At 42.4% G+C, this 25372-nt stretch overlaps 1 protein-coding gene across 2 annotated transcripts in view; it reads right to left on the bottom strand.

The window, feature by feature from the left end:
• Nucleotides 1-17581: 17581 nt before the first annotated feature.
• The window catches only part of DGKB (diacylglycerol kinase beta), a 500582-nt gene continuing 492791 nt past the window's right edge, over nucleotides 17582-25372 (bottom strand). Inside the window, exon 27 of one of the 2 annotated variants that reach the window (XM_074945832.1) lies at nucleotides 17582-19234. In XM_074945832.1, coding sequence (XP_074801933.1) covers nucleotides 19127-19234 — 108 coding nt within the window. In that variant the 3' untranslated portion in view covers nucleotides 17582-19126. The remainder of the gene's footprint in view (nucleotides 19235-25372) is intronic. The other variant, XM_074945833.1, reaches the window with a different exon arrangement.

Raw genomic sequence — 25372 nt, 5'->3', positions numbered from 1 at the left:
TCAAAATAGCAGTGTGGATGTGGGAGGCCCTTCTTGGGCACGAAGAGAGCTGTGTAGGGCACACAGCCTGGGGATGCCGGCATGTGGGGCACTCCACGCACCATGCTGTTTAGACCCGTGCTAGCTGGGCATGCAGTGTCTGTTCTCTATATGCTGCCCTAAGTGTAGATGTAACCTTAGTTGGACCCCAATCCAGCAAGGCACTCGAGCATCACTGTTCCTAGACATATTGCCTCTCTGATGTCAATAGAAATAAAAATAGTTTTGGTCAGTTAAAGTAAATGGATGTAACTCTAAATACACCCAGGGAGCAGAACTTTTGATTCTGAAGGCCCCATTTTTGAAGTAATTGCTTTTCTTGACCATAATTGCACTTTAATGTAGTAGGTGCTACCTGCATCTGCTATCAACAATGTCTCATACACCCCACTAATAAAGAGTATGATCTATTTTTAATGTGTAGGGTTTGGCTTTCTTGCTTGAAGGAAGTTATAACAGAGTGTGTTACTACCAGGCACGATAAAATGATGTACTTCATAAGTAATAGATTGTGCATATTAAGGGCTAATCCTCAAGTCCTTAGTCAGACAAAAACCTCTGTGATTTGAATGGGAATTTTGCCTGAGTAAGGACTGAGAGACCCAGATCCTCATATGTATTCAGGTACCTAACTCCCATTGAAATCAGTGTGAGTTAAGTACCTAAGTATCTCTGGGCCTGCCTCCCCACCTCCCCAGCACTATTCCTCCTGTTTGCCATTATAAGATACCTTTAAGCTTGTATGCTACTCTAATAGCTCTCCTGTTAAACTATAGAGCAATGTGAGTTGTTTTATGCATTATGTTATATTGTGGAAACATTAGTAATCAAATAAATGTGAATTTGGCTTTCTGGCACTTAGAAGAAGAAGAAAAATTCACTTTGAACTCTAAATTATTTATGGCACTCAAAGAGACACATAGTAAATAACAGGAAAGCGTGAGAAATCAAATGCAGATTGTGGTATTTGGTTTTGTCTTACCATCTTTAACCATTGCATTCCCACAACAGGCCCAGTGAATCAACTGTGTCATTTGGACCCTTCTCCTGAAGGAATTAGAAATCAGCAGAAATAAATGAAGCTGTCTGCAAGTGACAGCTACAAAGGGAAACCCACGGAAAAAAAAGTGCTCCTGTGAGCAGATGATAAAGCAGATGCTGTAAAACAACAGGGGGGTAGCACCATTTCTTCTCCAGAATTGATGATTGTTTGATAAACAGCCAGTCATGCTCCTGGAAAATCCTGTCCATCAGCGCATATCAGTACAAATTAATGATGACATGTCCTGATTAAACTTGCTGTGCTGTGAAATCCATTGCATTATCTGCATGACAGTAAATGAACAAATGCTCACAGAAAAAAAAAACCCACACATCTCAGGTTAGGGCCAGATTCCTAGCTGCCTGTGGTGAAGTAGGTGTTTAACTGGCAAAATAAATCTCACACTGCAGGATTTACAGGCAATAGATTTTGTTTTTAAAATCAGGAAATCCTTAAACTTTGCATCATGAACTACAAATACTGCGACAGAGGCATCTCTGTAGAATTATAGCACATCAAATTCAGAGGTACTGAGTCAAGTGTCTTCCCCATCCATCACCAGAGCAAAGTCTCAAAGGAGCCAATAAGCCTGAATCTGATCTCATGCTGGTGAGACTCAAGTGAAGAGCTGTTGAAGTCCATGGAGTACAAAACTGGTGAGCGATCACATTTTGGCCCAGTGAGAAGTTTGCCTAAGAACTAAGTAATTGCTGAGTAAAGATCGCAGAACGCAGCTGGATAGGATTAATTTACAGTGACCATGGAAAACCAATAAATATAGACAGGAATAGCCAAAGACAGATACTCATGGAGTTGTTCATTTTTATTAAGATAAGGTAGAGTCCCTTCTAAAGTCTTCACTTCAGGGGAAGAGTTAAGTCTTATTTGTTTAGGCTTTAATTTGATTGGGCTTTTTCTCCATCTATAAAGTGGGGACAATGATACTTATCTCCTTCGTAAAGTGCTCTGTAAAGTACTTTGAGATCTATTGATGAAAAGCACTATCTTTAAAGCAAAGTATTATTATTTTAAAATTAAATCTACAAATTTTACAGTATTTCAATTTACAAAAACATCCGATGTATAAGTGACAAATAATTCTCCATCCAGTTGAATGAGCAGGGCTGTTCAATGAAAAGGCAAGCTGAACAGAAGGCCTCTTCCAGAAAAGGAAAATTCGATGTTAAGGGCCAGATTCTATCACCTGTACTCATTTTGAATTCAATAAGATTACTGTATAGGAGGCAGAATCTGGATCTAGGGGTCCAATTCTGCCCTCACACAGTTGCAGCCCCCATTAATATAAATGGTGGATCCATGCAAGATATGGCAGAGTTGGTCTTTTCCAGGGCAGGTCTGTTTTATTTTACTTTATTTACACAAAATATTCCAGATCAGATTCCAATCTCATTTATACCAGTGTAGACCTGGATTAACTCTATTGTACATCCAATGAAGTGAGCTGTAGCTCACGAAAGCTTATGCTCAAATAAATTGGTTAGTCTCTAAGGTGCCACAAGTACTCCTTTTCATTGTACACTACAGTAAGTGAGATCAGAATATAGTCTATCTGCTGTAATGGAGCCGTGCCTATCCAGATTTAGGGCTACACTGTAGCTTGACAATCTTCCCTGGGAAGGGGTGTCGCTACTCTGGACCAGACCAAGGAAATTAGGTTGGTATAACTACGTCACTCAAGAATGTGAAAAATCGACACCTCTGAGTGACACAGTTAAACTGACCTAACACGGTCTACAACCACAGCCCGCCTCTTGGGGAGATGGATCCCCTATGCTGACAGGAGAACCCTTCCCGTTGGCCAAGGTAGTGTCTTTACTGAAGCACTACAGCATAACAGCTGTGGCGTTTTAAGTGTAGCCAAGCCTTTAGTTTCTGTGTGGGGTCTGTAAATTCCATCACAGCTCCCTATGCAATGAATGGGGAGGTATACACGGTTTAGCATGCGATCAAAAAAAATCTAAAATCTAAAAATGCGATCTAAAGCTAGCAGACAGGGCAGGGAGCCACCTAAGGTAGTCAATGGGAGATGCAGAGGAGAGAGGTATGTACTAAATCCTACTGCTCTGATGGAGTTACGTGCCTAAGTCTAGGTGGTAGGGAGGCACCTATCTTTGCTAGTGATCCGTTAAGAGAAACCCCTTGTCATAAATATAAAGGGAAGGGTAAACACCTTTAAAATCCCTCCTGGCCAGAGGAAAAACCCTTTCACCTGTAAAGGGTTAAGAAGCTAGGATAACCTCGCTGGCACCTGACCAAAATGACCAATGAGGAGACAAGATACTTTCAAAGCGGGAGGGGGGAGAAACAAAGGTTCTCTCTGTCTGTGTGTTGCTTTTGCCGGGAACAGAAAAGGAATGGACTCTTAGAACTTAGTAAGTAATCTAGCTAGATATGCGTTAGTTTCTGTTTTGTTTAAATGTAAAATAAAAAATATGTAAAAATATATCAAATATAAAATAAGCTGTGCTGAATGGAATGTATAGTCCTGTTTTTGTGTCTTTTTGTAACTTAAGGTTTTGCCGAGAGGGATTCTCTATGTTTTGAATCTGATTACCCTGTAAGGTATTTACCATCCTGATTTTACAGAGGTGATTCTTTTACTTTTTCTTCTATTAAAATTCTTCTTTTAAGAACCTGATAGCTTTTTCATTGTTCTTAAGACCCAAGGGGTTGGGTCTGTGTTCACTTATGCAAATTGGTGAGGATTTTTACCAAGCCTTCCCCAGGAAAGGGGGTGTAGGGTTTGGGGAGGATTTTGGGGGGAAAGATGTTTCCAAGAGGGCTCTTTCCCGGTTACATATCTGTTAGATGCTTGGTGGTGGCAGCAATAAAGTCCAAGGGCAAAAGGTAAAATAGTTTGTACCTTGGGGAAGTTTTAACCTAAGCTGGTAAAAATAAGCTTAGGGGGTTTTCATGCAGGTCCCCACGTCTGTACCCGAGAGTTCAGAGGGGGGAAGAACCTTGACACCCCTCTCCTGGAGTCAGGCAGCTTAGGCGCCTAAGTTGTTCCTCATGATGAATTAGGTACATGCCTCTGTCTACACAAAACAGCTAGCAGAGGAGATGTCTACCTTCTAACTTTTAGCCCAGTGGTTAGAGCACTCACCTGGGATGTGGGAGAGCCAGGTTCAATTCCCACCTCTGCCTGAGAAAGGATTTGAACAAGGGTCTCCCACATCTCAGGAGCCTGCCCTAATGAATAAGCAATGGGGTATTCTAATGTGGGGCTCCTTCTATCTCTCCTGTTTAAGCTGTTACACTGTGTATAAATATTTAGAGTCATTGTGTCAGAGAGAGAGAGAGAGAGAGTGAGTGTGAAGGCTCCAGGCCCCCTGCTCCAATCACTCGTCAAATATTTACATACAGTGGAACAGCCTCAACAGGGGAGATTGAAGGAGCCCCATAACAGAATATCCCATAGCTCAGTGGTTAGACTAGAGCACTCTCCTGAGAAGTAGGAGACCTCTGTAGAAATCCTCTCTCACCCTCAAGCAGAGGAGAGAAGTGAACCCTGACTCTCCCACATCCCAGGTAAGTGCTCTAACCAGTACGCTAAAAGACTGCCCTCCTCCTGCAGCCAGATTTTGAATTGGACCCAAGTCTGTAGGCAGCCTCTGAGCATGCCTACTGGATTGGGCCCTGCACTCGGGATAGGTGGATGAATGCCTATGTTCCCCCCGTTCATGGACTGCTCTGGGGCTTAGGCAGGAGATAGGTGTCTGGACACCTAGGGTGAGGCAGCAGTGTGCATACTCAGAGGCAGAAACCTGACATTAAAAACGTAGGTGCTGAATGCGTTTAAGTGCCTACAGGGTGTGGCAGGAATTTTGTGCATCACAGTAAAGCCTAAAACTGGGATTTAGGCACCCGGTAGTACCTTTGTGGATCTGAGTCTTACTCCTCCTCAATCCTCGAAATGGAGGAATAAGGGCCGTAACAATATAGGGGGAGATCAGTGGTGCAAGTAGAGTGGTCCGGTCCGGTATGTCATAGCACTAAGATAGCTATAGCTGGTATTCTGTACCGTAAAAACACAGGAGGAGCAGAACATGGGGCCACCAGGCAACCCCATGCTGGCAGCTCCTCTGGAGCAGCTGTACCGCCCTCAGCCCTGTTGTCCAGTGGGGCTGCTGTACAGACCCCAGACAGGACTCAGAAGATGCAGCTGCATGGACGGGCTGGGGGGAGTACAACCGCATTGGAGGAGCTGCCGGCGTGCCTCTGCAGTTCCAGAGAGCCCTCCTGTAGTTCAGAAGTCTCCGGTGCAGCAGGAGGAGGCCAGAGCCTCCCCAACTCCCAGGTAATGTGGGATGGATCATGGGGAGGGTACGGGGAAAGCATGGAAACCCTGCGAGCTATGGGCGGGGCCGGGAGGAGTCACATGGGGGGGTGTCATGCAGGGATATCAGGTGACCGCCCTTTCGCTGGTGCCCCCCCCGCCCATTGTCTCTCCCCCATGAATGCAGCATACCAATAAGAAATTAATTCTACTTGCACCACTGGGGGAGATCCTCTCTTCTGCTCCAGCCCCAGTGCCCTAGAGTGGCGTAACCTGTCTTAAAAGCCCAGAGGCGCCGACTCTGTGATTTTCCTGGAGGTGCTTGACCCCTGCTTCACCCCAGGTCCTGCCCCAACTCCATCCCTTCCCCCAAACGCCTATCCCTGCCCCTTTCTGCCCCCGTGCTGCCCTGCCCCCGCTCTGTCCCTGCCCTGCCTCTTCCCTCTCCGTTCTGCCCCCTCCCCCGAGCGTGCCCTGCCCCTCTCATCTCCCCCCCCCCAGCACCTCCTGCACACTGCTGAACAGCTGACAGCCAGCAGACGCTGGGGGGGAGCGGAGGAGCTGATCTGCAGGGCTGCGGGTGGCTGCTGAGCACCCAGCCTTTTTTCCCCACGGGTGCTCCAGCCCTGGAGCACCCACGGAGTCGGCACCTGTGTAAAAGCCCTAGTCCAGCTTGGGAAGGTTTCCCCGAACACAAGCATTGTGGCGGACAGCCATCAGGCTGTCTTCTGAGGACCCCTTCACAAGCCCTGGCATGGGGGCATGTCAGGAGCGGGACCGGAACAGAGAGCGCTGTGGAGGTCCCAGGTAGTGCAGCAGCCCATAGGGCAACTGGAGGAGATGGCAGTAAGTTAGACAGCCTAAGTTATGCATGGGCCACTGCTCCTCAAGCAGCCCAAGATCCAGAAGGCACAGAGGAGGCTTAAAGCCACCATTGCCCTGCCTTCCTCCTGCTGTGAGGTTTTTGTTGCACCTCGTAGCAGCACAACACAGAATCTCACCTTGAGCCCTTAGACTCTCTCAGATACACAAATACAAGACAGTGGATAATACCAGCTCCAATGGTTTTTTTTTCCTTCCACGTGGGCTTCAACCTAATTTTTCATTATTTCTGAAATACAAGTTTTAATTAAAACCACCCTCCATTCAATGTGCTGCACTTCAGCTCTGTTGCAAATAACATATTAATTTCCCCTGACTCCAAGTAATCTTACTCTGTTTTATCCTGTTAACATCATGTCCTGGCAAACACCAATGGGAAATAACAGGTGTTAGTAGGAGAAACAACAGAGGCAGCTTACTGGGAGTTACAACAAACTTTGCTCCTTGTTATTTGTCCCCATTATTAATATTTTTTTTATTCTTGCAAACACCCTCCCTCTCAAGTCCTGACTTGTGCCTTATACACCCAGTTCTCCAGTGGGGTGATCCAGAGCCACACCATCTCAGGATATTCCCCACACAGTTGGGGGAGGGGGAGCACAACCATTACTACACTGTCAAAGGAGAGAGCACCTGTTCCCTTCGGGAACTGGCCAGCACTGCCTGCTACTGTGGAGGCCAAGCTATGGATGCCTCTTTGCCACCCCTTCTGGGATGCCAAACCCGATGCAGTCCTCACGCTCTCACCTTTCATGGGGGTAACATGGTGAAGGGAGACTCCTTGCACCTGCCAGCCAAAATCAGAGCCGTTAAAAGTAATCCCTTGGTCTTTCAGTTAAACCTGGGGTTAAGCTTGTTTGACAGGTTCTTTGTGCCTGTGTCAGGCGTAAGGTATCCTGGAGCTTGTCTGCTCACCCTTTGCAAGAATGCAGCATGCACTCCCCTTGCCAGAGGTCAGATCCCCTATCTGGGGCATGTAAGGAGCGAGTGGAGCAGGAGTTGGCCTTTCCCTACCTTTCAAATTTGGGGAAGCTATTGATGCTGCTGACTCTGGGCTCATGCTTGAGATTTGAAGAAGGGCACAGTATTGGCCCAGCTCTTTTGGTTCTTGCTCCAATTCAAGATAGTAGGGGGTTATCATTGACTTAGTGGAAGCAATGTTAGGACTTCTGCATGCATAGCACCTTCCAATGACAGGGAGGATGAGAAAGGCTTGGGCAAAATTCCATCCAAAGTTCAGATGGAAAGAAAAATACTCAGAATATTTGAAAACTGCCATCTCAGCCAACACACTGAGGATGGAACTGAGGGCCTCCAGAGCTAAAAGCATGATCTACTATAACATGCATTAAAGCCGAGCTCTGTAGATAGACTCATAGCCCCTGCTAATTTGAGCACAGAGGTAGACCTGTAACACACCCAGCAGTGGGTTACGTATTTACTTGCCAAACAGACACTGAAGGTACAAGAAAGGGATCCACAGGAAACATCAGCCATGCTCACTCTCTGAAAACTAAATCCATATTATTAAACAAGATTCTCAAGTCCCTGGCACTTCATTGCAGCACTAGTAATGGGTGATGTTGGAAGAAGTCAACACCATTATAAGCACTTAGCTGACTTTGCCTATAATGTTTCTTTGGCGAAGGAGTAAGGACAGTGGCTTTTTCCTTGTGTCTGGGAAGCAGCTGCTACTCTTTCTTTGGAGAATGTGTCTGGAAAAAAACGAGCACCATACATAGGGTTTACTATAATATTCTATCCCACGTTATTAATTCACAACCTAATAACCTTGAAATGAATAGTAATGACCAGGAATGGAACTTGTACCTTAAGATGTCAGAAGCGTAAAGAAACACACTGGTTGTGCAAGGATGAAAAAATAGCAGTCAGAGTGCATATGTAAGTGCTACGGTAAATGAGAGGCTGTATGTCTATACATAATAATGAACACAGATGCTGCTCAAGGAAATCTGCCACCTTAGGCAACGCTTTTTATGCTGCCCCCCATGCCACTCAAATCTGGCCTGGCCATCCCTCTGTCATGACACAGAGAGGCCAAATCTGAGCAAGTGGCTTTGTGACCTAGCCCACGGGGTTGCAGCACCATGATCATGATGGAGGGGCAGCCAGGCCAAATCTGCAGCCAGAGGCAGCTGCCTAGCTTCCTGATAGCCAGACCAGCCTCGGAGTGAACATTTTGTGAGCGAGATTGAGAGTTTGTAAGAATTTTGCACACCCCTTACATATTGCATGCTAAATCAGGGTTTGCATGTGTCTGGCTGTCTGGTGTTTCTATATAGCACCTAATATCACTATATAAGCACTGACAATGGGCCTGACTCACCATTGCATGACTGCCGTTTTAAGCATATAAGACTAGGAATCCAGGAACTGCAGCTACTCTAGGCAGAAATAATCATGGAGGGAGTGGGTTGTAGATGGGACTGTGTCTGGCCACAGGTTCGTCTGGGCATACTGCACATAATGCTGTTTCAGCTGCACCAATATGCATCTGTTTAGGGGCCCTTAAAGCAGAGGTATAGAATTGGACCCCAAATCATACCCTGTAGAACACATAAGAGCTAAAATACCATGGGTGAAATCCTGGTTACAATAGAATCAATGGGGATCTCGTCATTGATGTCAGTTGAGCCAGGATTTCACCTCATGTTCCTATTTCACCACTGCATTAATCTTGTTTTAATCAAGGTTACGACATCTGAACCCTGTTTTACAGAGCTATGACTTAGGGTCACATTCTGTACCATGCCTTTAAGTGACCTCAAGTGAGTGCACCTTGGTGCAGCAAAAGCAGCACGGTGCACAATATATTTAGCTAGCTGCAGGTCCACAAAACATTCACCCCACCCATGCTGATTATTCCTGCCTAGAATAGTAGCTATTGCTGTACTGTGCGTCTTGATGTGGTAGGACAGTGCTTAGGAGATTGTGCGACCTAGCAGAATATGAATAATGGCAATAACTGCATGAACACACAGGCTACACCTTGGCATGTACGCCTGGTTCTAGAATGTCCCTCTTATTAGAGAGGCTCTTGTTAGAGAGACCCTGCAGGTCTCTGCACGTTTTAGAGGAATCAGAATTGGGCAGAAAGCTTTCAGGCCTCACTCCCGCTGCTGTGTGTGAGTTTGCTATGTGCAGTGCCCGCTCCAGAATTTACCTGTCACAAGGTACAATGAAAGGATCAAGAGTACATGCACCCTACTGATTAGTTAGGTAGAATTCACATCTGTTGCAAATTAATACCGAGTTCAGCTGGGAATGATGATACTTCAGCCTTCTGTGGCATCTCTTAGATCTCCACAGCCACACATGGCCAGACAGTATTGCAGGGTTCTTGGGACTGTATTTTACTGCATTTTCAAAAAGTGCATATCTTGTAGGAGTCACCAGTGTCCCCAGATGGACATATACAGTGTCAGTCATTAAAAGTAAGCATTTACCAACCAATACCGCAGTATAGTTGAGATAGCAAAGTACATCCCCTATACTCCGAGTATGAATTAACAGTGGTATCTCTTTTTCACACGGTTGGTGATTTCTCATCCATCTAGGTCCTCATACTTTCAGTGTATGGATTATCAAAGTTTAATAAGTATCCAGGGTTCTAATGTTTTGGTTGTTCTTTCCTATGTCAAACTACTACTTTTCTGTGTGCTCTCAGCTACTCCATTATGCCATTACTGCTAAAAAACATTGTTATTGCTTTGACTAGCTATCATATTATTAGATATCTCTAGAGTCAAACCAATAGGGAACAACTGGCATTTGCCATAAGTTATATTTTTATCCAAGATTCAGAATGCAGCCTAAGGGAAAACTAGAAATCATTTCACATGGACCAGGAGCTGTGGCAGAGAAAGCAGTTGTGTCCGATAGAGCAATAGGATTCCCATCAGATGGAACAGAGCCTAGTCTTGCATTAAGGGGACGTAACATTTTGTCAGAGATCCATTAACCTTACTCCCGTCTAGTCATCTCCTGTCCCACGACGGTAAAAACAGGGCTGCTGAATGGCTTTGCCCAGTTTCCTAAAGCAATGACAAATCTAAGTAGCCATTCTAACATTAAATAGTGATAATGATACAGCCAGCAGAAGAGAAATGAGAAGAAAAATTAAGCAATCATAAAAATTTTAGGTCACCCTTAAGCGAATGGACACATTCTCATATCAGCTAACAAGAAGTAGTACCTCATTAATTCACACGAAAGAGTCACCGAGCACCGGAGTTTATACAATTCTGATTTCTGGAGAGTAGTAACTGCTCAGATTCACTTGCAACCTCAGCAGCATTCAGACGTACAGCTGAAGGGAAGCAATTAGCTTAGCCATGATGCTCATTGCCTGCCTCATTGGAATTAAAACATACAAATGAGCAGGGTGCCACTCTTGATACCGTTAACAAGTCACTTCCCCCCCTTTAAACTCTCTGAATTTAAGGGGGATAAAATGACAGCCCTGGAGACTGAACGCTTCTACCAAACAGGTAGAACCTGGCTGGTAGCAGCAGAGGGGCCACAGGGGGGTGGGGTGGGGAGCAAAGAGGAGCAAAGCTCCCCTCTGCTTCTGACACATTTGGTAAAACTGTGTTCCCTGGCTGGTAGCGCTGCTGCAGCCCCAGAGGCAGCCCAGTGCCCACCTGTGAGTCTCCTCCTTCTGCCCAAAGAGACTGGCAGAGGCCGAGCAGCTATTCCTGCTGGCCAGTGGGGGTGCTGCTGCCTCTGCAGGTCTACCCACGGGCTGCCTGGGTTGAGAGGGGATGCTGGCTCTGGGGTGCTATGGGGGAAGGGGGAGACGAAGGAGCTGGCTTTGGAGGTGCTGCTTGCAGGGAGGCAGCAATGGTGGCCTGGGGAACGGCATTGCCACTGCCCGGCCTTTTGCACTGCACAGCCTGCGCAGGCCCCATCCAGGAGCCCAGACTCCGCCACCATCTCCTAGTAATGCCTGAGGCTGCGTAGGGCAGGGCTCGACTGGCTCAGTCCCAGGAATCTGGCCAGAGCGAAAGGCCCAGGCTGGGCACCAAGGGCACTAACGTGGAGTGGGGTGATGGCACAGAAAAGCACCAAGTCCACCCAGCAATTCAACTGCATGGCTCTGGGTCAGATCTGGTAAGGCCTGTCCTCCCATCCTCCTTCACCCACCTGACTCCAAGCTCCTAATCCCTCCCTCTCCTCAGGGTGTCGACCACAAGCTTTCCCTCTGCACCTGATACTATTTGGTAAAATTTTAGGAAACGATTGGTACATTTTTTAGACTTCCATCCCACTCCCCCACTTGAGGCCCCAAGTGGTACCCCCAGATAGTAGTGTGCCTCAGCCACAAAGAGGGAGGAGTTCCTAATCCATGCTAATCCACTCCTTGGTCTCGATGACAAGACCACCAACAAGGCTGCCAGTCAGTGCCAACTGTGTTGTAGTTTCTTGTTCCGTTGTTTATCATTGGAATGGGAACACAAAATTTATTTCAAATTGACCATCGACTGGATAGTATCAACTTCCAGTCACTAACAACTTTGGTTAGATTCAAACTGGTGACCTAGAGGTGAAAGACTCTAAATCTTATTTCCACTTCCGGAGCCATCCAGTCCTGGTGAATAATGTCCCAGGTTTATTTGAAATTGAATTGTGCTGCTCTATCAACATGGGTGCAGTTTTTCTATAAATAACAAAAACAAATAACAAAAAAGAGCATTACTTAATCTTTGTCTGAGTCATTCCTGAAAAGGTCCCCATGGTGCTTCTCAGGTAATCTCTTTGAATCATGAATCAAAGAGAGAACTCAACTTCTGAAATGCCACCATGACAAGAGATTCTAGATATCTAAAGAGAAGAGACTATTGTCCCCTATCTATAGCTTCAGGCTGCAGGGCAATTTGACAAAAGGGAAATGAATGATTATGTAGAAGTTTCTCTGCCTCAACTGTTGTTCTTGTTGAAAGGAGAGGGTCTGAGCACCCTGTTTCTGTTACTTGCTTGCAATTACTACCACACAACACATGCATTGTTCAATACTAAACTCCTGGTACACAGCTTTATATATCTTTAGTGTATATGTTTATGAGCCATAAGCTCGTTTTCCATTCTTCAGAACTTTCTGAAACTGCTCCAATTTTCCAATTTTTATGCCTGAAAGGAAACTACTTCTCAAGGTTTAAGCAAAACCATGTCCAGTGTTTGAATATGACAATACGAGAAATACACATTCCCTGTTATAAAATAGATGATCAGCAACTCTTTTTGAGTAGCTGTACTGCTGAAGTGACTATGGGTAGAAGGTGGAAACTCAGCATGAAAATTGCCCTCAGTATGGAGCTATGTCTTTGCATGTTCCAGTGAACACAGGGTTTTATTTAACTGAGGCTATTGTCTACACTGGCAATTGAATGACAAAACTTTTGTCTTTCAGGGGGGTTTTTTGTTGTTTTTTTTTGCCGGTGACAAGTGCCAGTGTGAACAGTGCTTTGTTGGCAGGAGCGCTCTCCTGCCAACAATGCTAATGCCACTCATTGGGGGTGGCAGGAGAGCCGACAAACAGCGGCTACACTGCGTGACCTTTAGTGGCATGGCTGTAGCAAGACAGCCATGTTGCTAAAAGCTGTGTAGTGAAGATTGCCTGAGAGGCACCACAAGCTCTGCCTTAGCAAGGGGGGCCTGCCCATATTTTCTTTACAAATCCCATTTGCAGAGGTTTATCACTTGACTGTCATAGGGAAAACTGTCTCTTTAATAAGGGTTCAAGCCCCAGCTTTGACCTATGCCTTGCTTCCTCCTTGTCAAGAGAATTGTAGGGCTTTTACCCTCTGGAGCAAACATGTGATTGCAGGCTATAGCAAAGCCTTCTGGGAAAGGGGGCAGGGCTACAAGAAGAGCTAACTTCTGCTCAGAAAAAAACATCGGGGAAAGGAGGGGTTACCTTGCAAGCTACTGCCAAATGACCACAGTCCAGACAAGACCAGCATTAGTTTCCTGTAGAGAAAGAGCTATGTTGCTTACCTGTCCCCATCCGCATGTGTGGCTGTGCCTCAGGTATCCCACCAGTGCATCAGGTTTTTTTTTGCCTCTGCTGTTGATCCAATGCCTTTGGCCTTCCAGCCAAGGCAAAAGTCCTCCTCTTTCAGCATAACAAAGTGTCCAGAAGTAAGCAAAACCCCACAGATTTTCCACTTTCCCCAGCCAACCTCCCAATCTTTATGAAAGCCCTTCCCTTTGCTTGCAGGGGGTTACCAGAGTCCCTTTTCCCCTTGCTGGTGGTTCTTCACTCTGTCTGGGCTAAACCTCCTATGCACTTTTACCCCTAAACAGCAGGCATTTCCAAGGACAAGGGTCTCTACACCATCCTGAGCTGGCACCACTGGGCATAGGCCTGTGCTCTTAACTACAAAGGAGCTGAGCGTTCTCAACCAAAGCCCAACCAACTTCACTGTTTCTCAGTATTCTTTCTGCAATGCCCATCTTTTCTAGCCTTTCCCCTAGGTTTCTTCAGCACAGCCCTTCCAGGCTTACTTTTAGAACCCCTTAGCACAGTCCTCCTGGCCTCCTACCCTGGTTCTCTCTCTGCAGGTAACCACTGTTGATCTTGTACCGATCCTGGTCACCAGCAAGCTCAGCTCGCTCCTCTCCCCTCCACTGCTATATTTCCCTTAGTGACTTTCCAAGAGAGCACGAGGAAGCTTTTTGTATGGACCTGATCCTTTCCCAGCAAACCTTGTTAGCCTGCAATCACGTGCTTGCTCTGGGGACTACAAGTCCCAGAATTCCCTTGGCTTGGGAGAAAGCAAGTCACAGATTAGAGCCGGAACTGAAACTCTCTTAAAGCACCATCTCATTCTGTGAAATTACTCATAAAAAGGTTATCAATCTATAGGCTTAGCCCACAAGCCCCAATCTCTGGATCAAAAATATTTTTCCTCACTCAATTTGCTTTAAAGTGGCTCTATAATTTTTATTTGGTTCAATCAGTATCAAAACTAGACATTTTCTGATTTTAAACACCTTTTTTTACACCAATATATCTTTCAGCATCCTTAACTCATGCTGTGGGCCTGTTTGTTTCCGGCTTTGAAAAATGGGCACTCATTGTTCATGTCTATCTTTCTGAAATACACTATGGCACAAATCTGAGAAGGGTGGTAGATTTAGTGTCTGCTCCTGTTTCAGAACCTAACAGTCAAGGAAATTTCAGTACTTTCTAGCATATCAGAGCCCTAGGTGTAACACCCAAGTGTCTACCAAACACAGGGATACAGAGTAACCATAAAATATGAGTAATAATCATGTAGTTTTATGAATGGATTTGTAAAATATAGAACAAGTTAAACATTGGATTAATTCTGTAAGTATAGGTGGCCTGTTGTTAATCTCAGTGCTCAGAATGGTTACGCTCTTGCTTTTCACTTTCTTGGACACAGGTGGACTCAATCAGTCAAGACTCTAAACTAGATTTCTCTCTAGAGCATTATAATGAAATGTTTCCTGTATACATTACCCTGCAGTGCTTCTACCAATGAAATCCAGGGAAGAAAAGAGGTGAGTAAAGGAAGCAGTGAGTGAATAAAAGATGTCAAGAAAAGGGAGAAGAGACGTTTTTGATTGAACATTGCTTTGAGCAGCTGCAACGTTCTAGCAAGTCAATGCCAAATTTGCAAATCCAGTGCGAATATTCAGGCAGTCTCACTTCATGTATTGCATATCAAGTTAGTTTGCAAAAACCATCATAGATTGATTCCTACTCTGTGCCCACTGAAGTCCATGTGAATTTTGTCATTGATTTCAATGCATGCAAAATCATCTCTGGAGTCTCTGTGTGTGTGTTCACTATTTGAAGATAGCCCCATTTATTCTTTGCTCCAGTCTAGCACACACCATTATTTTATTTCATTGGGGACAACAAAGAAGATACTGAAGGTTTGTGTGACATTCTATACCTTGGGGGAGCGTGCTGTAACCCCCATATTCCTCATTTTCATATAATCATGATCTTACGTATAAAGCATGCCTTGTAAGGTATCAGGGGAAATGTTATATGGATAGAGAAATTACTTTCAGCAGATCATATGTATATCATTAATGCATATGAAGTTATGAGAATTGTGTAGTATGGTTGTCACTAAAACATGCTGTAAGTTGGGGAAATCAGCCAGATATTAACTCTGCAGAGGCAACAGCAAGGAAAGTAACCAATGCCCGGGTGGGGTGTCAATCAACCCATCAACAACCATTGTCCAGCAAGGGAGCTACAATACAATGACTCACCTGCATGAGGCCACACCAAGGAAATTGCTCGACTTTGCTTGGAGAGACTCAGTAATGTTCACCTGACTCTGAAGGGGGCATGGGACAAATCCAAGAGGGGAGAAAGGACATGATAAAAGGAAGAGACATTTGCCATGCTCTTCCTCTCTCTTAAACCTACACCTACAGACACCACCACCACCAAGCGACTGAAGTGCTGATCAAAAGGGAGAGCCTGGCTGAAGAGCAGCCAGCCTGTGGTGAGAAGCATCTAAGTTCGTAAGGACTTTGAAAGTGTTAAGATCAGCTTAGAATGTGTTTTGCTTTTATTTAATTTGACCAAATCTGACTTCTTGTGCTTTGACTTATAATCACTTAAAATCTGTCTTCAGAGTTAATAAATCTGTTTGTTTATTCTACCTGAAGCAGTGAGTTTGGTTTGAAGTGTGTCAGAGACTCCCCTGGGATAACATGCCTGAACATATCAATTTCTTTGTTAAACTGACCAAATCATATAAGCTTGCAGCGTCCAGCAGGCATAACTGGACACTGCAAGACAGAGGTTCCTAGGGTTGTGTCTGGGACCAGAGATATTGCCTAGTATCATTCGCTGGCAAGTAGCTGGGAGCAGCTTACACGTCAGAGGCTGTGCGTGAACAGCCCAGGAGTGGGGGTTCTCACAGCAGAGCAGGGTAAGGCCGGCTCAGAGAGTCAAGGATTGGAGTGGCCTAGCAGATCACCCGTCTAGATAACACCAGAGGGGAATGTCACAGTTTGACAAAAAGTGTTGTCCATTAGTTTTTCATGAAATACATTGCCTTCACTTCAGGTCATCTTCCAATTGTTGCAAGCTTTTATCCTTGCCTTCAGACTATCATATTCTTTCAATGCCCAGAAATCACAACACAGTATTAAATTACCAATAGGCTACATTAAAAATCGCAAAACTATCCCTATGATTAATACATAATACATTAATACAAAAACTATCCCTATGATTAAAAAAAACAAACTGATAGTGTAAGTATCCATGTACAGTGAAGAGACTGTTTTGTTATATTTATTTCATCAATGAGAATGTCAGTCATGAGTTAGCCTCTTGAGCACAGATACCATGAGAGACATCAGCTGTTCTGATGGAGGTATGTGTGGGGAGTGTATATATGAGCCGATCCATCCCTCTATATATGGAAAACCGTATAGCTGACAGTTACCTAGTCATCAGGCATGTTAATAATGGCATCCATTGTTAAAGAATACCCTATGCACCATTTTATTTGTTTTTCAGAGAGACAGTGTTCAAGAGATAATCATCGGGGCCACATTATATAATGGTATCATTCAACATGTTTTGACGTAAAAGGTTGAATAGCAACAGTAGAAAATTCTATGTCAAGTCATGAGCAAATATTTATTACCTGTAACCATAATTTCAGAAAGCCAGTGTGTGCATTATGCCAGCAAGGTCTTTCTTTATGCAAATACTTCTTACCTTGTAATTACGGAAATCTGCAGTCACTAATGCATCAGAATCTTTTGTGTGCATGAGAGAGTGCATGTAATATACAAGAACAAGGGACATTCAAATCCTGCTGTAACTGTTAACATCGTTGGACCCAGCAATGGTGAATTATGTCTCAATTTTAAGGAATAATTGTCATCTCATTTTTCTACCTGATGCTGAACTTAATGTTGGTCTTTGCCTAGAACATTGAGAGCATATTTCATATACATAATCCTCACCAGCACTATGCTGCCTTTTTGTTCAGGATCTATTATATACAAAAGAGATGCTGAATACTCATACTAAGGAACGGAACGGTAGCAGCTTTACTTAAATCCATGCACAGTACCGTGCACAACAGAATGATTAAATGCTATTTACTCTTTAAAGATGAATGAATCAATTAAAAAAATAGATTGGATAACTCATTGGCACTTTAATGTATCGATAAAGGTGGGAGGAAACTAATAAATCATGCATTTCAAGCAGTTCCCCCCCTGCCCTTCCCTCTCCCCCCCCCCCCGATGGAATGTTTGAGAACATAAAACATGCAGTGAAGAGGTGCAGGTCATTTTGTACAAAGAACAATGTCAAGACTGCATAAAAAAACATTTTACTGTAGACCCATATTGTAAATTTATTGCAACACTGAAAAAGGTTGCCATTCTTGGACCTAACCATTAGACAGTCTGACAGTACCATGCGAGCCGTAGACAATAAGACCTGTGCTGTGATATCCAAGCTGTTAAGAAGTCTCTCAGAGGGCTGAGGAAATGAAGACCTAAACAATTGCCTCCCAAATTATTATAATAGGAATTGTTTTGATTTCAGGTAACAATGAATAGAAAGGGAACTGATAAGAGCATATCCTTTCCTGAAGGAGACTAATTTAAAGCATGAGAAAATGAGGGATGTTGCAAATTTATAAACAACAACAAAATTAGAAATGGTTTTAATTGTGAAGCAACAAGTTTGTGTGTCAGTCTATTAACGTATGAAACAAATGAAAGGTGAGCATGAAAACTGTAATTAATAGATTGTTTTTCCTATTCCAGCATTAGTTTGGACATTGCCAAGGTAATCAAAGAACCGTAAATTTTCAGAAGTAAGTCTGCTACAGTGTTCATGATTAATTATGCATTAACCCATTTCTCTGAAGCGTCCTTCACTAGATCTTTGGTGGGAAATGCAGTTTATAAGACATGTGGTTTGGTTATTTGTGTGCATACATACTGCACTCTTGGCCAATATGCAAGATGATTTAAAGTTTGGTATATTACAAAGATTTACCGTTGAGTAAAATGTTTTAATGTTTCAACAAACAACACTGCTGACTAGTTTTGCAAGTACCATTACCTTTATTCACTGTCCTTTAACCTTTAGCCCTGTAGTCCTCACTCAGGCAATCCTGCATTGACTTCCCATCTTGCAAAAACTTACACATGTGAGAAGTTATCTACATGTGAGTAGTACCAGTGATCCAGTGGGACTTTGTGTGTCATGCCTCAGTGTTTGAAAGATGAAAGGTATTTTAGCAAAGAAAAAGTATTTTAATACTCCCCAGTGGGGTTAAATTGCTGAAGAAAAATATTCACAAGAGTGGAAAGAAATGTTAAATGTAAAAGGCCAAGTTAATGGGACCTGTGAACTTCCAAGCTCTTATGTGATACAGGTCAAATCAATTGCTGATCTGAAGATGCTTGGGTTCAAGGGGGCAACTACAGAATCTCTGGATTATGATCACTGCCTTAGAATTAACTACAAATAAAATCTTACGAAATAAATCAAATTACCAAGAGCATTCCCTCCTCATGTTCCATGGCAGAATTATACCATAAATTAGTAAATGGTAATGCATGCAACAAAAATATGCCATATTACTGTATATAAACATCTGCTTTCCTCATGCAAAATTGCCTTAAAAAAGTGACAATAAATTTTTCTAATAGCATAATTTTACATTTGCTCAGTCACAGAAACTGTTATGCCAAATTCCAGAATTTTGTGAGTCGAGGATATTCTAAAACTTTTGAAAGATTTCTGGCATAAATATTCCAAAGCCCAGTGCTGCTAATTTGTTTTCTCAGAACTAAACTACAGAGGCTTATTCCTTGCTGTGGTTCCTTGTTCTTCTGATAATGGAGGAGAATAGACCGGTTTTTGGAGGAGGTCCCACCAATATTGGGGCTTGATTCTTGTGGGTAATTTTTATCTGGGGGGAGGGAAAGAAAAAAACAAACAGTTATCTCTTTAGCTAACTCAACTTCTTTATCATATTTTTACAAATATACAAAGTGACTGAACCATTTAAAATCTTAAAATGTAACTTCTGAAACTTCAGATACCAAGGATTGAAAAGTAGCTATTGAAATACATTTTGTTACAACTGACATTTGCTTATATCATAAACAAATTCATTTACAGTCATAGTTACAACACATACATTGTAATCATACAGGAAATCCATATTATTAATCATATATAATAAGAACATAGCAATATGCTCTCTTACTACAGGAGCATGAGATTTATAACTTGCCCTTTTATCACTGCTTGTCACTTGAATATTTTGCATATCCACGTAGTAAAAAGGAATTCAAAAGCAGGAAAGGACACACTGTATGTTGGGGACACCAAGCTGGTTTCCCATTATTAAGATATACACTGTATCATAACATGCCTTATTTATTCCCCTAATCAGGTTGTTCTTCTCTTTTAACACGAGCCATGATACTTAATTTCAAAATAACCATTAGGAATAAAAGTCAAAAGTTAACATAGAAAAAAAGGTCAAAAATGATGAACTAGCATTCTAATTTGTTAATTAATTGGTAATAGAATAGAATCAAATATTGAAAAGCCTGTTTAAAACACTTTGAAAGACTGCTCTAAAGACACTCATTTTGATTTCTTTGATATAAAACTACGAATCACCTTAAATGAGACAACCTTAAAGTATATTATGTCTGCAATTTTCTCTAATTCAAGTCTAAATTAGAGAAGACATTTTATGAATGTATGCTATGCTCAAAGCTAATTGAAAGCAATTATCAAAGTGGCATTTTGTCTGTGACTTTAAGATACATTGTAAGATAATAAATGATTCTCATTATGTAATAAAAAGGTCACATCTTGCCTTTGGGCTAGTGACACTAAGAGGTTTTCAAAAGCAATCTGAGACATTTTCTTTAGTGAACTACAACTGATACAAGAACCATCACTTATTAAATATCAGTTGTCACCTGCATAGTATCCACATCAGAAATGGGTATTTCTTTCAAAAGAAACACCGCCTCATTAAAAACTGCAAAAAAAAATCTCTCTCTTCAAGTGCATACCTGACATTTTCAAGGTAAAATGAATATTCTTCACTTGTCATTCACTAATAGTAATGAAACAAAAATGTACGTCACGTGGAGAGGCTCATTAAAATCTAGAACAATCCTTTTCTTGGGGGTGGAAATTTACTTTACAATCCAAGGAGACAGAAACATAAAAATCTCAACAGGACGAGGGGGTTTATTTAACTCTATGGGAATTTTAGCTTACTCTTCACATCTTCGTTGCACTGCGACCTAATATGTAACTTTAGTATGTTATTGTTCATTAGCATGAAATTTAGTGTCTTTCCTCACAGTCAACCTAGCTTCAGGCACCAATTTGGGGACCAGATCAGCATAGCTCCATTGATGCTAGCTGATGACCTGGCCCTGTGAATTTATCTCATGGGTTGCTGTCACTCATACATCATATGTAGGTGTTATGTTTAGTAATGGGGGCGGTGGGATGGCCCCTTTTAGGAACACATACTGCATCTGAGATCCAAATCCTCTTGACTTTCACGGAATGCTGCAAATGCTATGTTCTCAGGCTTTCCTGGAGACCATGGGTTCAACATGAACTGAAAGCACTGAGTGGAGAAACCATTTAGTTATGTTGGGTTGGGAGAATTTAATATGACCATTGGGTCAATTTGAATGTTTTTGTGATTATTTTGAAAAAGCAATGTACGTGGAATGATTATCAGAAAATTAAAGAAAAATGTTTCTAAAAGATGCAAAGTTAAGTTGCAGCTATAGGAAAACCATGAGAAAATGCTTCTGCTTAGAAAACGTTATATTTTAAGAAAAACAAAAAACAACAGAAAACAAAGCTCCACCCAAACAGAAACTGCAAGCAGCCAAAAGTATTACCAGTAGTTTATGATGCATTTGATGAAAGGTCAGTATATAACACTATGGGTAAAATTCTGACTCCACTGAAATCATTGGCAAAACTCCCACTCAATTCAATGGAACCAGGATTTCACCCAGTAAGTTTGTAGTCCTAATGCAGAAGTTTTAAAGGGCTGAGACATCAATAAATGGCTCCAGGGAAAATGTAGCATTAGAAATTTTAAAATAATTTTTGCAGCCCTCAGAAGTGCAGCTAATGATATACTTGCTAAAAGGAAAACCATACTCAATTTAAAGAAGAGCATAACTCTTAAAATTAGAGATAGTAATTGCTCCTTATTTGAAGATAGGCTTCAGAGTGATAGCCATGTTAGTCTGTATCATCAGAAGATAGTAATGTTTGCTAATACATGAGAAGTCTGAGTCTGTCATATTAAAAATGTTTATAAATGCATAAAATGGACATTTATTTTTTTCAGGAGCACGTCAGAGCTTCAAAATGTGCCTTGAAGCCACAGTAACACAATGCATCCAGTAAATGAAATGCAGTAGGGAGTAATACGTTTAATGTATTAACTATGTTTCTTAGATCAAATAGTTTTCCTTTTGTGTTATTGGACTCTACAATGTGTGCTAGTTATATGTGTGTTCCTAACATCATAGTACGCTTAAATAAGAGGTCATCGTTGCCCTTCCAGTGAAAACAGAATATGGTGTTATAAATACAGGAACTAATCAAGATGCTAACTAATAAGAAACTATAAATGATACTCCCAGTTTATGTTAAAATATTTGAATTAACAGTCAACTCTACACCTCAGAGGATACAAAGTTAAATTCAAATATGAACATACTGAGCCATATACATGGGCAACAGGTGGCCACTTGGCTTCACACTATCAGCAGGGAGATTCACAGGATTATCCCACAGACTAGAGGTTTGTATGCCACTCCTCTCCCTGCTGCTGGGGCAGGAGTGACTGGGGCAACACTACATCATAACTATCCCCCAAAACGACTGAGGCCAGATGCAGATGTGCCAGAAAGAACAGCCCTTAAGGGTGCTCTAACACCATGGGTGGTGGGTATGATAGGCTGGGGAAGGCTGAGCTTCCCCAAACAGCCAGGCGTGGCCCCACCCACGCTCTGCCCCACGTTGCTTCCCATTTTGCAGCTTAGTCTTCACCTGTGCCATGGCCCAGGGGGGCGCCACCCACCCACCCAGTGCTGCAGGGACTGGGGCCGTGCTGCCCACCCATCTGGTGCTCCGGAGCTGGGGCAGCCTGGGGTGGGGGGTTCTGGGCTCCAGGGGCAGGGCTGGGGGGCTAACCTCCCACAAGAGGCAGTTCACATGCCTCCCATGTCTAACACAGTGCAGAGGACTACCCTGCACAGAGAAGCCATAGGATAAGAGAAGTGCAAAGGTGAGTTTTAAGCTCTCTGGCTTGGGCTGTGTACATTTGGGCCAAACCTCTCTGATCCAGCCCAATGGTTTTAAATAGAGCTGTATGTGGCAGTCCTTTTAAACAATTTCTTAACAATATTATTGTGCAAAATGCAATCACATCTAATCAGTCTGGCATTAATTAAGCTCTAATAATATACTCTAGTATCTCTCTTAAGTAGTGTGATCTGTTTCCCCTTCACACAGGTAGATTGGAAAACATTATGGTGTCACCATAATTCTTAAACATACTGTGAAAATGACAGAGCTGCAAAATTAAAATAAATGATTAATAGCATTTTTTTCATGTTTTGTACTAATAGGTATCACTGAGCTTTTAAATTAATAGAGCTGTCAAGCTCAGGGTTGTTACAGATCCAGCGCAGAACTAAAATGGAAATTATGTATTCCACAGACACCTAAAGATGACACGTTGGAATATTTTAAATTTTAATTAGTAGGTGCAATTGTTCCCCCTCCCACAAGTTACTGCAAATTAATTGGCAATTAGTCACAACTAATTTTTTCTTAACAATTTGAACTGGAAAGATAGGTGCATTATGGTAGCATACTTGTCTGAGGTGCAGAAAGCACACATGCAGGAAATTGCATTGTCAATTACAAAAATGACTATTGTGAAATTAAGAAAAATTATGCATAGGTAAACAACACTAATGTGCAGTGTAGCAGTGAACGGAAAAAAGAACGCCCAACTGCCCCTGAACCAAAAACACAACAGTAGCACAAAACAAACAAACAAAAACCAGTCCCCCCAAACCTCAGGGCTAGAAACAGAAATTCATGCAAGTTGTCATTATAACAAGAGAAACTTTTTACAGGCTGGCATCAGTTTCTATGTTAACTATTTAACTACTGCTGGACAGTTTCCCCTATCATCAACTGCTATATAGAGCCAGGACACAATCCAGCTGCCGCTGAAATCAAGGACAAAAGTCCCATTGCATTCAGTGAGATTAGGCCCGAATGGCTTGAGAGATCTATGGGATGGAGTTGCAACTAGAGCTCCTCTGTGCCCGCTGCCTGGGGTGTTGAGGCCAGTGGATCTATGTAAAAGCTGGTCTGTGGCCCCTCTCTTAGCTACGCATAGACTCTTTCCACAAAGAGTAAGAGGCCCAAGCTGTTCAGCCCTCAGTCTCCCTGCCCCTAGGTGGGGGTTAAGTAATGAGGTAGACCTTGTGCTGGCTCTCTGCACAATGGTTCAATTACACTCTTAAAGAGTATGAGAAAGGCCAGGGAAAAAATTCATACATAAATTCATTCAAACATAAATATTCAAACCTCTTTTCCAGGGATGATAAAAGCACCTGTATAATTTTCTGGTGCCATGTATTATGAGTTCTTCTAATGAGAAAAAAAAAATCATGCCATTGTAATAAATGTCCTGTTGTTAAATAAATCTTATCAACACCAATAGACAGAAAGTATGTCACATGCTTTGTGACAAATACCAAAGATATTTTTAATTTCTTGCATTCCATAAAATGGCCCTGCCAGTGGACTAGCATTTCCATTCCTTCACAGTGGAAATATTCTTGCATCTGCCATAAATGTCTCTTTTTTCCATTTTTAATCTAGTGATACTGGCTGCTTGAGATTCACACTTGGTACTTACCAAATCAAGAACAGATGAAAGAAGTGAAATTGCAGTTTTTTGTAATTAAGACAGATATTCTTTGAGATTTTTCAAAACAATGCTAAAGACAGTTGTAGGTAAATGGAAATATTATTTTTCTTAAAGAAATACTGGTGCCTGAAGACAGAAGTTTATCAAATTAACTCGAGAGCCTTTGAAGATTCTTTACTATTAATGACCTGTTTGGAGATCAAGTGAGACCATAAATATATTTTATGTCACTATATTTTGGCTGGGTGAGCTGTGATAGAATTTCCTCTTCAGCTAATTATCAAAGATGTTTAATGTAACCACTCACGTTATAATTTTTCCTTCACAAAGAGTTCTATATGAAAAGATGATGAAAGCAATAAAATGTAGGCCTCGATCATGCAACTTGTGCTTCTTGGGCGGCCTGCAGTGGATCTCCAGATAAGCATAGCAGCCTGGCTATGTGCAGCATAATGCAGAATTGAGGCCTGAGATTATAAGATATTTAGGGCAGGAACTGTCTTTTTTTATGTATGCGTACAGTGCCTAGCACAATGGGCCTTCCATACTTATTGGGAACTCTAGGTGCTATCACAATACAAATAATAATTTTTAGCTTTCATATTCTCTATGTTATTAGAGCTATAGGGTGAAATCCTGGCACTATTTAAATCAATGGCAAAACTTTCATTGACTTCAGTGGGGTCGGATTTCACCAAAAAGCCATTGGCCCAAATTTTAAAAGATATTTAGGTGCCTAACTCCAAAGGCTCCTAAATACCTTTAAAAATCTGGGCATAAGTAACTCAGATGGCTAAGTCAGATTTCAAAAGTGACTTTGGCACTGAGGATCAAAAGTTAAAAGGTATTTAAGTGCCTAAAGACGCAGCCATGTGCCTGATGTCAACGCTGGAGGGATGGGACTCACTGTGTGTGTGTGTGTGTGTGTGTGTGTGTTGAACTCCTCTTCATCTTAAAAGAAATGATAATTTACTTTTGGTTAAGTCAGAGGGACAACTTCAAGGCAAACTTTATTGAAGTCTGTACTATAGGCAAAAACTCATGATTTCTATACTAGTCTCCTGATATTTTTTTCTGAAGTTTACA

Source organism: Natator depressus, chromosome 2, assembly GCF_965152275.1.
Source record: "Natator depressus isolate rNatDep1 chromosome 2, rNatDep2.hap1, whole genome shotgun sequence".
Lineage (NCBI taxonomy): Eukaryota > Metazoa > Chordata > Testudines > Cheloniidae > Natator > Natator depressus.
The sequence above is the reverse complement of the archived record's forward strand: the minus strand, read 5'-3'. Positions and strand labels throughout refer to the sequence as shown.